General features: G+C 40.4%; 1 protein-coding gene across 4 annotated transcripts in view; it reads right to left on the reverse strand.

The window, feature by feature from the left end:
- CCSER2 (coiled-coil serine rich protein 2) overlaps nt 1-17463 on the reverse strand; it is a 78016-nt gene extending 60553 nt beyond the window's left edge. For 3 of the 4 annotated variants that reach the window (XM_082310997.1, XM_082310995.1, XM_082310998.1), the window contains exons 1-3: nt 17378-17463; nt 1867-3340; nt 716-918 (exon numbers count right to left, since the gene is read on the reverse strand). In XM_082310997.1, coding sequence (XP_082167123.1) covers nt 716-918; nt 1867-3301 — 1638 coding nt within the window. In that variant the 5' untranslated portion in view covers nt 3302-3340; nt 17378-17463. The remainder of the gene's footprint in view (nt 1-715; nt 919-1866; nt 3341-17377) is intronic. The other variant, XM_082310996.1, reaches the window with a different exon arrangement.
- Between the last annotated feature and the right edge of the window lie 1002 nt (nt 17464-18465).

An 18465-nucleotide genomic window follows, 5' to 3' on the forward strand; every position in this document is an offset into this window, starting at 1 on the left:
GGATGAAGGGCAGACAGACAATATTTTCCTCAAGCCCACCAAAATCCCAAGGTTGGCTCCCTGACCTCAACTGAAGGGTCACAGCACTGCAACAACTCTCCATCCATTCTTTAGATTGAATGATGTTTCTTGCAGATCGGTTATAAGTTTAGCAATAAGAAAAAAGTTGTTATGCATCTTGTGTATCGCATGCGAGACATACAAAAAGTCCTGCTACAGTGAGCTACAGTCAGGTATCTACCTTAAAGATTCTATGCTTGAACAAACTGAGAAATCAAAATAAACTTCGATTCGAAAGGTTCCTATACATATACAATACAGAAACAAGACAATGGAAGAAGTCAGATAGGTGATAGCTATTTTCTTGCTTTTTTTACTCCTAGGTTTAGAGATCGGTAGGGGATATTTAACCTATCATTTGCAGAAATTAATTCCTTTATTCTTTGTGAGTGCTACCATGAAACTGCATAAGGACCGACCTGTTCTGTCCTGACTTGAGAATAAGGAAAAAAAGAAGTATGGAAACAGCCTAATCAAGGTCACCTGTCCAGAAACAGGAGTTCCTAAACAAAAAGTTTCAAAACGCTATCATGTACAGAGGAAAGAGGAAGCAATTATCAAGTAAAAAATACATTAATTCTGTTTTTAAAATAGACTTAATAAGCAATAAACTCAAAACACTATCATTATGCAAGTTATGTATATAAATACATACTATGCTGTTCATTTCTGAAGATTCATAACTTCCACATGGATGGACACTTCCAATAGGTTCCAACCCTTCTTCATCCCACATATACGTGCCATCAGAGCTGTCAGATGGAGAAAGCTCAAAAGAGGACCCAGCTCTGTAATTCATCTCTGGAGAAATCACATTCTCGCCAGTATGCTTTGTGCTTTCACTGTTGTCATCCACTGCTTAAAGAAAACAGGAATAGTCAAGATTCCAAAAACAATCCAATATGCCAGATATAAAAATTAAGATGTGTATTATTGGCGCATTAACTTTTCCGAAACTGTACTGTAACAGAAATATCTGAAAGCATTCTACAGCATTGTTCACTCATCTTAGATGGGAAAAAAGCTCAAGCTGGTTTAGTAGCTATAACTAAGTATCTTTCCAACCTACACCTTTGCTAGCCTTTTACACTGCACTAACTCACTCATCATGAAAGCTACTTCCTAGAATTTTATATCTTTTTAACATATTAGAAGGTGGGTCCAAGATTAGATCCTTTGGATCCAATCTGTCAACTGTAACTTTTCTCAAAACAAGCATGTACTATGAGAAGCCCATCAGAGACTTGAAAACATGGCTTTTAAAAAGATCTTCTGTCTCTTCCACTAATTTTTAAAGAATTAATATAGCATGTCTCCGGAAAACCAAAAAAACCCAGTGACATTCATATTTATAATTTAACTGATTTAATTAGGCACCCTACACTTATTCCCACTACTTAGGAGTGGTTACAGCTGTTCTCTACCTACAGAGGTGGGGTACCTACAGAGGTGGGGTGAAGGGGGGGTGTGGGGCATGCAGGGAAATAAATTTTCTTAAAAGATCACCAGTCCAGAGAAATGAATGGCAAAGCAAGGGTATGAGGAATCACACAACCCTACCACAAGCATGGTTAAAGGAGGTATCATTCATTCCTATCCCAAAGAAAAAGAGCTCTTCAAAGTCATGCCTAGGGAAGATAACTATCATGCAGAAAAAGCACTGTAAGAAAATAAATGGGCCAGCATAGAGCCAAGTTTCATTCTGCAATAATTCACAAGCAATGGGAAATTATATAAAACAACTTACAGTTACAGAATCCTGATTTAGTACCTAAAATTTCAAATAGAACATAACAAAGTATTTACCAGACACATTTATATCAAGCCAGTCATCAGCATTACAGCAAGATCCTCCACTTCCCTTGAGAGAAGTGAACGGCTCAATGGATGTTATGCTCCCGTGCTTTAATTCTTGAAGGCAGCTCTCCTTTTGCTGTATTTGTATAGTTCTGTTTGGGTCTTCTATGTCTATGAAATCATCACTGAAGTCTTCACTCAAATCATTTTTTTCAGAGGATGACAAAGAAGATATAGATATTTCATCTCCATCATCACTCATACACATGACTTTTGACCCTTGTTTTCCCATACTTTCATGGAGGCCCTCATCAGATTCTGTTCTTTGAGCATTGCTCTCTATAATACTGTTTTTCTCAATTGCTCTATTAATATTTGTTGAAATTTCAGAGTTCTCCACGATGCATGTATCAGGAGTTGTACCTGTGCTGCCATCCACAATATTTCCAGCAAATCGCTGCCTGGTAGGCTTCAGCAGAGAAGGCCGACTTAATCTGTATCCAAAAGAAGGTGCTGACCCAGATCCATTTGACAGTGGGGGCTTCTTTGAACAAGGAGCTGACATACCAGAGTAGGGCCTGGTAAATCCATACTTCATAGGTTCATTTCCATTCGGTACATCCAACTGATGTGCATTTCTTGACAACAAAGTCGACCTCTGAGATGTCCTGGCAGCTAGATTTTGACTATGATAAGGCCTTGTAAGATCCACAGCTTTATTAAAGGAATGTGACCTGGTTAAAGATGCAGTGGGAAGGAAAGAATTCTGAATGGAATGTGAAAAACTTTGTGATCTTACCATTTTTTCACAGGAAAAAGCCTTGCTACTGTCTGTAGATTGTGCCAGGCTTTCTCCTGAACTTGTCCTTGTGGCACTGGAATTAGCTCTAGGTCTCTGCAAACCTCCCACCGGCCTATTTCCATAAAATCCATTTAAATGTGATTTTGGAGCACTGAGTCCAGAATAAGAGGTCCTTCCTGATAGGGTACCTTTGGCGAATTTTGCTGAACTAGAAAGTCCAGGCAAAGACTTTGGGTTTAATTCGTCAGTAGAAGATACAAACATATTTGTTTGCTTTGCTGCTTTTGATGCAACCGAAGCAGTACTGTTCAAACCCACCCTGAGCACATCATTACCCAATGCTCCTTGAGATTGAGAATACTTCTCAGAACTGATTAATTTTTCGTTACAGTTATGTTTAGAGTTGGTCTCTCTCCCATTTTGATCATTAAGTTGATATTTATTTGATTTTTTCCAGTTGAAAGAAAAGGAAGACATGCGAACAGTGCCATTGTGCTTGCCAAAATTTTTGCCACCATTATTCCCTGCTAAACTAACAGCCGTCCCATTTGGCATAGGTTGCAAGACACTTCCTAAAGCTTTCGTTCCATATTTGGGTAGCCTGGAAACCAAGGATGTCCTGATTTGACTTTTTTCTTCCATGAGCTATTGGGTGCATTGGTCCTTATAGGGTGCTTGAACCTAAGGAAAAGAAAGAATACATTAGATCTGAATTCAACAACACGTTAATCAACATAATTTTATATACATTTGTGTCTATGTTTACTACATTCCTGTGCCTAATTATAAGATGATGCTACAAAGTAACTCACACAAATTTTGTGAGCTCCAGAGAAATACCCGTCATCAGCAGTTATTTGGCAGCAATATGTTATTCAGGTCACACCTCCACCCCTCAACTTTCATTCTCTAGATAAACTGCCTTTTTTTTTTTGTCCCTTCCTTTTGAAATCTATAAAATAAGCTTTGAAAAGAGTTGGGCTTTTTATTTTTCCATTTACGTATTTTGAGCAGCAAACTCAATTTTTCAATTGTGTTACAATTATTAAGCTACATACTTAAGACTTTACATTTAAAAAAATCCCACAAATTGAACATAGCACAAACCTGTGGTCACCAATGTAAAACTGCAAAAACTATAATGTAAAATCTGACGAAAAGCTAATTTTTTGAAATTTTTTTCAGTGTCCCCAATGTCTATGTTATGAGATACAAAATAAACACTCATCATCCACCTTCATCACAGCATTTTTTTCCCAGATCTTATTGATATCCCCAATTCAAGATGAAAATTCCTAGCCATTTTTTTCCCCTCTTTGTATGGAAACCGTAGTCTATTTTTGGTCATCAGCTTATTCATGTACAAGACTTAAGGTACAGGGCAACAGTTGCCTAAGGTCAGTGTTAGTAAGTGAATTCAAGAGTTTTACTTCTGCGCAGTGATACGTGAACATGGTAACCCTAGCTACAAAATTATGAGATAAACAGACATATCTTTGCCTCAAAATTTTTTGCCTTGAGAATTCCAACCTCCTTGCTTTGATACGCTGCTTTTTGTTTCTTCCACACTCATCCACATATCCATCCTACTATTTGGACAACTAATTATGACAACTAATTATGTCTGTATCACCATTTTGCACAGCATTTAGTCTGTTGTTTTGCCTGGCTATACAATACGGACAACTTGCTTCAATGCTATTATTAAAGACTTGCAGTTCAGACAATAAGACCTTGAGAAGTCTCCAAGTTTCAATATTTCATCTTAAGACAAGGTTTAGTCCAGTGTTAAAATTCGGTATTTGCAAGACCAGGTTTCTGTTTTTTCAAGACAGTTTTAAAGATATCTTCCTTTTGCTAGCCTGGATTTTATGTTTTCATCAGTTCCCCCCGCTGGTCTTACAATGGTGTCAGGGCACAGAATTTCACTTGTTCATATGTTATTCCCTGAAACTATCATCCACGTTTCTCTTTTCACAGACCTACACCCATTGGGCAGGACTGAAAAAACCCATGAAAATTTTTAAACCATGGCGATCATGATGAGAATCAACACAGCAAGTAACATTATACTTATTCAAGGTACAGGAAATATCTTGTGTAACCACAGCAAGCATTAGCTTAAAGTGAGTCACTCCCCAAATTGCAAGACCTCACCAAGAAACACCGAGATAAAATCAAAGTGGCATTGAATTAATGCAAACTGAAGTACCCTTAGGATTTTGTAAATGAATAGGATGCCCCAGAGCTGTACTTCTGGAAGTAGATTTACATTAAAAAGATACAAAGAGAACCAAACTGAGACACATGGCTTTTTAGGGGCTCCTAACCTAGTGAAAATATCAGAATCCACATCCTACAACTGGTAGAGCGCATTTCTATTTAGAAACACACAAATCCAGAGTTTTTAAATACTAAGTGAATTCTTGTGCACCAGAGACTAACCCTCACCTAGGCATACAAGCAAGCACACAAGTACCTCTCCCTGGCAACAGCAAAACATTTAACTCCTTATGCATAACACGTGCCCATATGTGGATTTAGGTGTCTAATGTTAGACTTATCTCAAAAACACTGTATGACCAACATCACCTACCAAGAAAAGCATTCAAAGCATCTCATTCATGTACCTGTACCGATAAAAAAAGAAACGTGCCTACAGAGTACCTGTAAACCTTGCAAATGAAAAAATCATTATGCTTTAAGATCAAATGTCAACCTCAAAGATACTTACTTAATGTCAAATATATACAGTAAAGGCAATAAAGTACACTTTTTTTAAAAAAACTCCATGCATAAAAAATGCCCTTTAACATCACGATGCATTCATTAACAGCAAGCATCATACTGCAGACCATCAAAAGATAGCCCAACTCTAACAAAAAGACTCAAGTCTTGTAAAGAAATCTTCCAAATTAAAAAAGTTGAATTAGAAAGCTGCTAATTTAGCTTTCATGCTTTATGGACAATTCCCTTTTCACATCTGTCTACCATCTCTTAGGTGACTGCAAAATTTAAATGAGTCCATTTAATGAGATTACTTTAATCCTCCACCAAGTGCTGCAAATTAAACTTGAAAAGAAGACCTTTCAGTTCTCTAGGAAGGCTGCTTGCTCATTTATCCTTAATTAGGGAAAGACAAAACATTATCTTTAAGAAAACTGTACTGATTGTTTAAAACACTTCAGATAATTCAATTAAAAGACTGCCTATAAGCAACACTTTCCTGTGTTTTGTTAGCTACGTAACAGTAACTACTGTGTTACCTCTTCAATTTTCGGTTGCATTTGGTTGAAATACAAAGCTGTCAAAAAAAACCCAAACAACTTAACAGTATCATGTTTGGCAGATGTTACTTTTCCCAGAAAATGGAAAATTTTCTCATGAAGTTCTCTTAAACATCCTGAATCTTGACATATATTTACTACTAGAAATTATATTACCCTAAAAATGAAATTCCCCTATCAAGAAGCATAGTACCTCCAAGTTACAGTACGATTTCTGCATCCCATGAAACTCAGATTCAATACAATTTAAGTCATATTCTGCTGTATTATAAAGCAATTCAAAGTATTTTTAGACTTCTTCAATCTATGGATTTTTTAAAACAGACATTTGGGCAAACTAGCCTTATATGCTTTGCCTTGGGAAATACATTATCTAGTGCACACAAGCCTAATCGGGGATTAAACTAATTATAAAGAGCCTAGTCTTACATAATGATCCAGGGAAAAGGAATTAAAACTTACAAACCCTCTCTGAAGTATAATCTGAATTAACTGAAAAGCTGCTACATCCTTACCTTCAAGGATATTCAAGATCCTGGTGATAAGCAAAAGGATATTCATTCTCACTCTCCTTTGTGCTTTCTGTATAGGATTACTTACACCTCAATCAGATCCTCCGATGTTACTTTCAACTAGCAAACACAACATTCGCTTTTACTTCATTCACAGTCTGTTTCAGTAACACCAGGAAGACAGTTGCCTATATATTTGCTTCTCAGCAAAGTTTGGTTTTGCATCTGAGACTCCGCCCTACATGTTGTGGAATGATTATTACAGCAGAAGACAGCTTAAGGTTCATACATTTCAATGTTTGGGCACCTTTAAAATATCGCAATCCCTACGATCTGTGCCGTCAGAGAGCTAACAGCATTTTCAAGTTCCAAACAGATTACTACGAGTGGGACCAAATTCCCCTCCTACTGTCATAGCAGTGTAGAATAAACAGCTGCCAGATGAAACATATCTGACAGACTGGTGACAGATGAGAGCAATTCTACAGAACTATTGCTATGCCAACAGTTTCAGATGTATGTTCCATTCTTCTCAATTTTAAGACCACCTAAATAAGAAACAGAAATACTGAGTAGCTAACTTAAGATTCTTTTCTTAGAGCAATTTCCTTCCCAACATAAAGAATTTTTTTCTTGAGGCAGAGATAAACACAAGTTTGTGTAACAGGATTGTGCTGGAAAACCAAGATAGTCAACACCTCCTTGCTGCTTCTGGATAACAGAAATGGTACTTTCCTGTAGGTCTGTAAGAAGCTGGCAGCTACAGAGGTACACAAGCTTCCTTACCTACCTGGAAATATTATGTCCATCAGTGTTCGTATATCAGCAAACACCGATTATTAATCGGTCCATTTTTTTTGCTATTTGGTGTGGGCAGACTGACAGAACAACTGCTATGAAGCTCTGTGAATAAATTGATTATTCATATTTCTGCCATCATGTGCTCAATGTTACTGAAGCCAATGAAGTTTAATGACCATGTTTGCCAAGCCAGACCTTATACGCCTATTATTTGCCTTCTGCAGAATTAAGATACTATCTAATTCTACTTGTTTGGCTCAGTGACAGGTGATCTGAAGCAGCAGTTCACCAATATTCATGCATATTTATCTTGCCAACTCCACAGTGCTAAAATTTCCACGGACCTTCATTCTTTCTCCTAGAAAACAAAAGCACATTTCCAGTATACAAAAAGCATGGACGGGAAGGTGAGAACGTTCCTCCTATGGTAACCTAAATTATCTCCTCTAGTGAAAAGCTTTCTTGGCCACAGCATTACATTAGGGCAGAGAAAAGAACTGTTAACTACTGCCCAGGCAGTGCAGAAAATGAGTGAAGCATGCCCTTGGGAACTGAAGAGCAAATGGCAGGCAATGAATGGATGGCTTGAGGCAGGCACAATCTACTACCTTAAGTAACAATTATATCCTGGTTTCTGCACCACACTTCTAACAGGAGAGCCCTGCTGAAATCTGCGACACAAGACCAGCTCTTCAAGGTGCTATGGACATGCTTCAGGATAGCGGCTCCTAACTTCCCACTGACTTTCACGATAACTAAGATGCCCTCCACACACACAAAAAAAGATACAAACTTGCCAATTTGAAAAAGATTGTAGTTTACTTCTAATTATCACCTGCTGAATCTAGATATACCACATGGCCTTTGTGAATTTAAGTGCACGTGTATTTCAACTCTGTTCACTGCGCGTGGCTTATAAAAACAACCTCTGCACACCTCTGAGCTTTAACATCAGTGTAGGGAGGTACTGAAAGACATAAGCAAAAAGTCAGGGAGGCCCCTGCAACAGATGCAGCAAAAGGCTTCTTTAGCAAGTACTTAGGAACACTGCAGGATGGGTAGCATGGTTCAAGTCACTTTTTAGCTTTTAGAGGACCACGGGAGCTTAACAGAATGAAAGAAATTGGCAGGAGATCTAGCTAGCAAACACCTGCTCTGAGCAGGACAAGGCCTGAGGAATTAAAGATGATGAATGCTGAAGAAATTGTGCATGTTGTATGAATCAAATTAAATCAGAATACAACTAGAAATTCTGATGGCTCTGAGACTGAACTTCTTAGTATTTACAACTGTCTTATATTCTTTTGTGTTATTTATCCTGCACAGACTCGCTCCAGCTCAATCAAAAAAGCCTTCTCTCAACTCCAAGATTCAGTAAGATTTATCAGCTCAGCAGTAAAATCCTTCAAGCCTTCCTTCCTTCTCCTGTCTTCAGTGTCTCCAAAACACCTCTGTTCTTGAATCAATTCCCAATGCTTCATGGAGGCATCAATGAATTATAGTATCTCTCCCTTTACTATGTCCGAACTGCACAGTGATTAATACTAGCACTCCTGACAGTCTACCTTTTGAAGGTACCACACTCTTAAAGTACGGTAAGAAATTCCAAGACACTTAATGCTTATTGTTCTGCTCCTCTGAAATCATTTTATTGTTCTGTGTTGGAAGTTGTGAGACTCTGTTCCCAGATCTCAGAGAGCTTAGAGGTAAGTTCTTTTCCATTCTTCCTCCCTCACACTGAGGTATGCTGATCTATCCACTTGTGAAGTTTGATCTATCAAACACCAAGCAAACGAGTTATCCAAGCTGCTGTTATGCTGAATTTTATTTACTGTCTGTCAGAATGCACTAGGTCAAGGAATACAAGCAGAGCATGATAATGAAAAGAGAGAAAGGGAGGAGAGAACAAGAAACACATCCTGAAGAGATCAGGGCTTCTGTATTTCTAACATCGAACAGTATCTTCAGTCAATACAGCAAAAAGATATGACATTCCTTGCAGTCTTTAAAAGCTCTGAAATTATCCATCTGAATACAGTTTCTTAATGCTTTGTAAGGCTAGAGGACACAAGCACTTAGTGGAGAAAAAGAAATAGGGAAATGCAGCTCTATTTTGTAGAAGAAAGCTATCAGAATACTTTTAGAACCAAAAACTCCATTCACATCCCTTAGGGCCACACTCTCGATTCACTCTGCCATTAATGCTATTTACATTGAATATCAGGCACCTCAAGGAATTAAAAAAGGACTAAGCGCTATCTGCCCAGAAATGGATGCTTTGTAATAGGTTGCCCACTTGTACTTTGAATATTAGTAAAATAGAGACCACGCATTTTAAACCCCAAATTTTTACATCAAACCTTACCAAAAGGTTGAAACAAAACAGGATTTGAGTTATCACAAAACCCTTAAGATTTGATTGAAAAAAAAGTCATGCAAATTTTAACTAAAAGAAAGACCTTTGCTAAGGTTTCTCAAATAGGTAAATTTGCCCTGATTTTTGGCATTCTTACAACATAGCTAATAAGGCAGAGGGCAGCCAAAGTCCAGGTGTTTAGCCAGCTGCAGCAAGGGAGCAGCTTCAGGACAAAGAAAAGAAGATGGAAGGAGATACTTAAGAGTAGGGATATATTACTCCCAATAAAAGAGAATATCAGAGCCGGCAAAAAGGAAGAAACAGACTTGAAATAGTGCACTTTCACATTCCTCTTAAATGTTAATACGGGTTATCATAGTTCTTTCATAAATGAGACGTAAAATGCAGTGACACTTCTCTTTTCTGCATTAGTGCTGATAGCCTAACTGTTCTCAGGGACAGCAGTCAGTGAGCAAGTGGAATAAAGCATTGCAGAGGCACAACTCCTCTCTGAAGCTGCCAATCATCTCATGCATCCTCTTAGAGGAAGTCATCAATTCCTTTCTTCAAAAGATCTACTCTTCTTGCCACAGCAGAGATAAAACATAGGTCTATTCTGACCTTGTCAAAATTCTGGAAAATGCCTTTAGTAAGAACTAAAGGTGGTTCAGACACTGACAGACATTGGGTTTTTCCTTAAGTTTGCTTCTGTGCACTCTTCCAATCACTCATCCAAACGTAGCAGTCGTACCTTGTTAAATCTGAACTAGCGGTCAACTCTGTACCTGAAGATAGAAACACCATGCACTTCCTGCATAACCAACTCTTTAAAACACAAGATCCAGAACATCGTAAGGCTTTCACTGGAAATCCAGACAACACAAGGGGCAGCTGATAAAAACACTACATTAAGTGTGCTGACCCCAAGAACAGCTGTCAAAGCATCGTAAGAGGCGGATAGGATATGCTGTAATAAATCAGAAGCAGAAACAATTGACATAATCATGACTGATACGCCTAGCTCCAATGCAGAAACACTCCTGCTAGAAGGAATTAAATTATGTGGATTACTTCATTTGTTATGTTACATGAGAAACAGCCTTCTGTGAACAGAACAAATTCAATAGATTCAACCTTAGTGAGCAAGTCAGGTAGACCAAGCTTCTTCATCAGGGTAGCTTAACAGCTCTTAAACTGCAAAAGATGTATCGTTCTCAGAAACTTTGGTGGTGAAGAGACACAAAGAGTCTTTGCTTCAATTCTTTGATGACATTATTCAGTTTAAATTGTTATCAAATTTGCAAAGATAATAAACAGAAAGGGGAAAACCACACTCGGAAGAGACATACACTATCTGTTTGCCTTACAGATCTAATACTCTGCAACATAAAGACAAAGTTGTACGGCTACAGAGAACAGAACTAAACTATTATATTACTCAAGCATTATTTCACACACATACACAAAAGTACCACAACTATACAGCACATCTGTATCTAGGTTACTCTCTTGTGCTGTCTTAACACTTGCTTGCATTTGGCAAGATTTCTACCCTGGAAGATAATCCATAATTGTGTATAGGTATATGTGCATGTACATACATATTTGAAAAACTCTGATCTTTCCCATTTGATACAGATAGCTGTCTTTCAGAAAAGTTTTAAAGCTGACATCACTGTTTATATCCTAAAGGCAAATTAAATTTTATGCTGTAGTTAAGATTGACTGAATAATCCCAAACATCAATCGCAGTCTAGAATCCAAGCTTTCTAGAAGTGAAATGGCGGATCGCTATCTCTCCTTTCAAAAATTTTATGATTATGTCGGCATCAAAGCAACTGACAGTGCTGCTTTTGCTGATGGTATTATTCCTTCAGCAACTGCATTTCATGTTGATAATTTCAATTTTTCTGAATTTATTCTTACAAAACAGATGAATCTGTCTCCAAGTTCAGACATAAAAGTAATGTCATTCTGCAAACAAGTAGGAATTACCTGCTATTGTCCAGCAAACATTTCACCTAAAAATAGAGGAGCCTCCCTTTTCCCTCAGAACTATCCACTGTCAGCAAATGATTCAAAAATGCCACTCCTGTCTCTAAGTCCAGTAGGAGAGACTTACTTCACCATTGCTTTAGTAACAAACTAAAGAGTCAGCTTCCAGTTACTGTTTTCTGCTACTTTAGTAATGCATGCTACCTGGGAGCAGGATTTTCTTGCTGATGAGAACAGGCAGGCTAGAAGTCAAGGGAAACTTTGAATATAACTGATTATAAATGGAAACATCCCTTTTTAGACTGCTACCTCGTTCATCCTAGCCCTCTAGTTTGTTTATTCATCTGATGCATCTTCTCCGTATAAGAATAGTGAGTTGTCTGGAGCTAAAACCCCCTTATGGTGGTACAAACAGATATCGTTCAATATATCTTAAGATTAATCTTAACATCTCCCATTAATTTAAATCTGCAACAAGGCTGGGCTTGCCACTAATACACAAGATACCCCCCACTCCCCCGCCGCCAGTCATCCTCATTCTTTCTACTGCTGCCTGAATAAGAATTCTAGTTATAGGTTAAGCTGAATGACAAGCAGAGATAATTGAAGGAGACTGCATGTAATTCATAGACTCACCAGTACCAAGATATCCTCAATAAGCCTGAAGAGGTTCACAGGTGATAACTGAGCAAGACTAGACAAGATGAAGCAGTAGGAAGACAGAAGAAAATAGTTCTGGGAATTTCTTTTCTACGTATTGTCAATGCTATTTTAACACAGTTTAGTTTTTGTCAGAAGATCATGACCTTCAGACAAGAACATGTCAAACCATTGCTATTGATTTTTTAAAAAAATCATATTGTTACGTCAGCCACTGCTGGATTTAAAAAAAGAAAAAAAGATTAGAAAAAGGACTGACGAAGAAAATCTTTAAAACTTTTCTCATGAAAGAGAGCAAGTGAACCCTAGATAAATTCGAAATATTATATAAATCATAATATTCCTCTGGGTTTGGATCATGGCAATTCAGCTGTCCAGATTCAATTCTCCAGCTCAGCCATACAGTTCCAGCAGTCAATCTTATTTTAAAGGCAATGAATAAAGAGTCATATTGTCTCCTGTGACAGCCTTAAAAATCACACTGGGAAGAGGATGAACAGGGCAAGCACAGAATGTGACTTTCTCAACCTTCAGCTACTTTTAATTCATAGGATTTCATGAATTCGATGTAGTTTGTTTAGGAAACCTTCACAGATCTCTCCTCCACTATCCTGTCCAACCTGTCCTTGAGCCCCCAAACTTTTTCCATCCACAACTGCCTTAAGCAAGGAGTTCCAGAGCCCTCCTAATAATTCTTTTAAAGATTATTTCATTGCCTCGCACAGATTCCTGAGGAAAACTACTTGTAAACTCCCTACATTGGGAGTACTGGACACTGATTTCTGCTCTCCTTGCTATCAAACATACCAGTTAGATATGAAACAAACTGATCGATATATGTGCTTTGAAGAAGATACCGGATTACTTGTATTCTTTGAAGTGAAGTTTGACTTCTCTTCAACATCCACCCTTAACCAAAAATACTGCAGCCATATATTGGCATACTATAGCTTTCAGTTGAAACTTGCTTATTTTTGAACTACATCTTCAAAGCGCCACTTTTCTTGCTATTGAATTTCATTTCACTAGTGCTGGACACTTACAGCTTCTGTCTGTCTATGATTTGATGGCTATAAATCAGTTTCCAATCTCAAAACCAAACTCTCTAAAAACATTCCAGTACCAAACAACTTTGCAAGTTTGCCACAGCATAACAAGTATCAACATGTTTTTAACCACAGACTGGCAGCCTTCTCTAAGTATTTTAAAGTGTGTTTTATATTTTCTTACTGATTTTCTGATACATGAACATAAACAGTTATATCTGAACGTACCTATCAAGATGAGTTTTCTACAATGTAGAAGACAGACAGTTGTTACATCCTCATGCATTTGCAATGAAAAAAAGAAGTATTCTCAAAGAAACTGACACGTGTAACTTCAGTTACAAGTGCCAGTTCGTCCACAGGATGAGTTTCTCCCACATTAGCTTACAGAATTACACAGAGACAGTCATCTATCCTCACATTTTACTTGAATTTAAAGGAAGCTGATACTTCTAATTTGTTTTGTTTTGTGGGTTTTGTTTTTTTTTTTAATCAAGATCTCCAATTTAGTCATGGTGAAGTGTTATTTTTATAAATTACCATTTCAGAGAGCTTTCATAACTGAAAGATTTACACAGAGAGGGATTAGGATGTTTTTTGGTTTGAACTCTGTTTACTGATGGACAAGGCTATGCAGGATGAAAGATTTCAAGTCTCCTGCTACTAACAGCAGTAGCTTTGGCCTTGCCAAGTTTCTACCTATGCAAGTTTGCCTTACTGCAATGAAGGTCAGTTAAAAGCCATAGCTTCCTCCAAATTATCAAAAGTACTGATCAACAAGTCTATGTAATAATTTCATTGTATAAGACCAGAAAAAAAATGCACTTTAAATGCACCAGAAAAAAAAAATGCATTTAAGCATTTAAGTAAAACCTATCTTTAATATGATTCACAAAAAGAAAAGGAGTTGAAGTATCATACAAATTCACACTGTAGTGAGGATCCCTGTATCTATCTAGAAGAGACGAATCTCATCTCAAAGTACACAATATGATTGAGTCAACAGAACCCAGGATATTCAGTTCTCCCATGATGCGCCGCTTAACTTGTGCTGCGTGTGTCACAAGCCATCTGGGCTAATTAGGCTAAAAGCATAGGAGTTCTTTTGCTTCAGGGAACAAATTCAGAAATTGTTTGCAATTTAAGGGTTATTCCAGATCTATAACTTGTTCAACCACCACATAAAAGTAAAACCTTATCAGCTATTTTCCTCTGGCTAAGAAGCCAAACTCCTTGCAGTGAGAACCTTGCCAACATTAACCATCCTTCTGCTTCAATCAAAGCCATTAAAATGCACTCTGCAGAAGACTACCTCAACTCATCACGGACTAAGTGCTCATGAAAATCCCAACAATCTGTAGTGAAAAAGGCATTTTACTGAGAACTTGTGACACCAGTTCCCCATGTGACCAGGGATAAGCATCCCCCACCCTGAGACGACTTTCTTGCTTCACTTACTGTAGGATATTATCAGCAGAACTGCTCCAGCTGAATCCTCCCTTTAGAATAGATAGAGAACAGCTAGCGAGCAAAGTCCAGATCTCTGCAAATTAAGCTACCTTTGATCAAGGAGGACACAATCTTCTCAGAATGTCTTCCAAAATGCACCTATTTGATAGGAGTTTAAGAGTGAGCTGGAGTATGTGTCCCAGAGGTACAAAGAAATGCAAAGACCTACACTGACTAGCTAAACTTCATCTTCGGAATAATTATTTTAATGCTGTTGGGATTTTATTGTAACATACATGTGTTCACGTATCCAGAGATCTACGTAAGCTTTTTTTATTGCTCCAATTGAAACACAATACAGGATTTTAAACCTAATTATCGAAAGCACCATTAGTATTTTGATCTTCTTAGTATCCCTGTTGGCAAGGAATTTAACTGTGCCTGAAAGCTTCTAATTAAGATGATGGTGCTGCTGTTTACACTTCCAAATAGTGGCTAAAAGACAACACCACAACCACTGCTGCAACTGGCTACCTTTTACTCCTTCATCTCTCTTCCATTTTCAGAGATACGCACTTTCTAACAACTTTAGGCAAGCAATGTTCATCTGAAGACTGACGGCATGATGGCTTTCTATCTAGAGAGCCGGTGCCAACATGTCTTCGTAACTGGTTTATTCCAAATAACCAATCCCTCTTAAAGGATGATCAGGTCCAAAAGTAATAGGTTTTACTCCAGTGAGCTTTTACATGAACAGTTCCATTAAACAGGATTACTCATTAGTATAACAATACATTAAATGAGATCATTTGTTAATTGAGATCATTACTGTTCATTTTTTTCCATATTCATATATATTACTACTTCAGTTCAAAAACACAAGGTGTTATAGTGGTCAAAAATATCAAATACAGAAATCTTCTAAGCCTGAAACATTGCTACTGCTTAAATAGCTTTACAATTAGAAGACAATACTCAGCAGTTTTTAGAGACCAAACATTGAGATATCTATAATGAAAAGTACTAACTGTGAGCAAAGATTAAACTATGACTTTAAAAACATTTTTTCTACTGCAAGTCGTATATTCATGTAGATCCTTGGTTAACGTTTAGGCAGCTGGTTATTACTAATGTTCCATTTGTTAGGCATTCAATTCAAAATGGGCCCACAGAATTTAGACTTATGTGATCATTATATATGTGAAAAAATATCCACCAAATTTCATTCAGTATCACCAAAAAACATAAACATTTACTGTCTCATACTACTATGATGAAGAGGTTTGTATTTTCAACTACTCCAGAAGAGATATTTTTGAAGTTTCAGAGAACATTTAAAGTGGTTCTCAGTTACAAGACTATAATAAAATGAGACCTTAGATCCAACTTCATTTAGTTTTTAATACCTTCGTTACAAAAAATTCTATTCTGCATCAAATCGAGGCTCAAAGCCCACAAACACCAGAAAAAAACCTGCTATGAATATGAAGCACCAATCGTACAAGTTGAACCAATTCCCCTGAAAACTGGTAAACATCTTTATATGACGTACCAGGTGGAGTACCAGATCTACAGTCGTTACCTTAATTTGTTGTCTGGCCTGGACACTAATGCTCTGCTACCACATAAAGTTCCCATTGACTTTTGCTTTCTTTAACTGAAGATAAACAGCTCGACTTCCTCCAACTCCAAGTTAAAGGCTGAAGTTGCCTACGTTTCATTGTGTGTCAAAGTACATTTGACAGAACACGATGTTACAGCGGGCTCTGGATGATGAAAGCAAAATCTTAGTGTCATTAAAGCAAAATCATCGTAACGTACCTAACATTCCCTTGTTGTTATAAGCAAAATCTGAACAGATTATAGCTATAGTAGGTATTCCACCTTTTTTTTTTTTCTTTTTAAACTGTTGTCTTTGAACAACGACATACTGGATGCTTTTCCTTCTTCCCCTTTTTGGAGCTACAAAGCCCTTTGCGACCAGGGCCTTCAGCAGCTGTTTCCTAATATACCTGCAGGTACGTCTCAACAAACAGAGAATTAAAAGACGCATAAACCACTGCAAAGCAGGAACCGAGGGAGGGACACAGCGACAGGCCTGCCACGCCAGACTGCCTTTCACCCCCCGGAGCAGCGCAGCTGACTCAGGCGAGGCAAGCCCCGGACACCGCCAGCCAAGCTGGCACCGCTGCAAGCGCCCTGCCAGCCGGGGGAGGCCACACCTGTGGCACGGCTCGCAGCCAGCGGCGCTGCGGGAGCCCCAGCTGACATTCAGGCCGCCCCAAAGGTGAAGGCTGCACCCGGCAGGGACGCGCAGGAGGCTGCTGCTGCCCCACCCGCCCGGCCCGGCCCGGCCCGGCCCGCCCCTCCGCCGCCCTTCCCCAGCCTCCCGCGGCCTGCCTGGCCGCTGATGCCGCAGCATCCCCCGGCCGAGGCGGCGACCCCGGCCCCGGCGGGAGGGCGGCGCGGCGCAGGGAAGGGGCAACGGCCGCTCCCCCCTCGCCGCCGGCAAGGAGACCCCCGGGAGCGCGGCCCACGGCGAGGGGAAGGGGGAGAGCGAGGGGCTGGCGGCACCGCCCCCCCGCCGCCGCCGCGGCGGCGGCCGCACTCACCGCCGGGCCGGGCGCAGGCCGGCGCTGTCCCCTCCTCGGGCAGGGCCGCGCCGCTCTGCGCCCTCAGGTGCCGGCCGCCAGCCGCCCCGCCCGGCCCGGCCCGCGGTGGGAGGGCCGGCGCGCGCAGCCCCGCCGCGCATGCCCCGGGCACGGCGCCGGCCGCCTCCCCACGCCCCTCCGCGCCCCTCGGCTCACCCTGACGTCACGCGGCCGCCGCGCGCCCGAGCCGTGGGCCCCGCCCTGCCTGCCGCCCGTTAGGCGCCGTGCGCGCGCGTTCTCCTGCCAACGGCTCCTCTCGGGCGGCGGCGGGTTGGGAGGGGGCGGGCGGGAGCGCGCACGGCGGCGGCCCGGCCGATTTCCCCCTCCGCCCCTTCGCCCGCTCCTCGTTCGTGACGCGGCACAGGCCGGCGCTGTGCTCCGCTAACGACATGGCGCCTGAGCCGCGCCCGTCGGCCTGGCTGGCTGCAGGGCTGCCTTGGCACCGTGTCATGCCAGGCTCTCAAGGCCGTGAGGCCTGCAGGCCCGCTGGCCACATCTTCCAGTCTGCCCTAACGATTAGTGAGCCCGATGACCGATGCAAATAGAAATTTAGTTGTTAAAAGTGTGACGGAAATAGGCCTGCGAGTGTCATGGCTCAGGGACATAGTTATCACAGGGGAAAAGCGGCCTCCCAAACATCCCAGCTGCATGAAAGGCCTGGAAGGGCTCTTGCAGTCAACAGTGAGATGCGAATCCGCAGGAGACCAGGCTTTCCCCATGCTGGTGCTCGCAGAAGGACTTGCGAGTTTCCTCAGATTTTCTGCCTGTGCCAGGAATCCGAAGGCACTGACAGAATGCCAAAAACCTCTGCAGGGTGCAGGAAGTTACTGCTGTGGCTACGTGAGGTGGTTCGGGGTCATTTCACAGACGCAGTATTTATACCCCGATGCTCTTCCTAGTCGCCTGTGCGCTTGTTTGGGGCCTGTGTTTCTGCACCTCCTGTGCTCTGGGATCTTCATGCGTGTGTTGTCATCTCAGCATCTGTATTGCTGTGCTTCAACTTCAGAACTTTCAAAAGTTTTGACCACCAATATTTCTAAATTTTTGCC

The sequence above is a fragment of the Platalea leucorodia genome (genome assembly GCF_965183815.1).
Source record: "Platalea leucorodia genome assembly, chromosome: 4".
Taxonomy (NCBI): Eukaryota; Metazoa; Chordata; class Aves; order Pelecaniformes; family Threskiornithidae; genus Platalea; species Platalea leucorodia.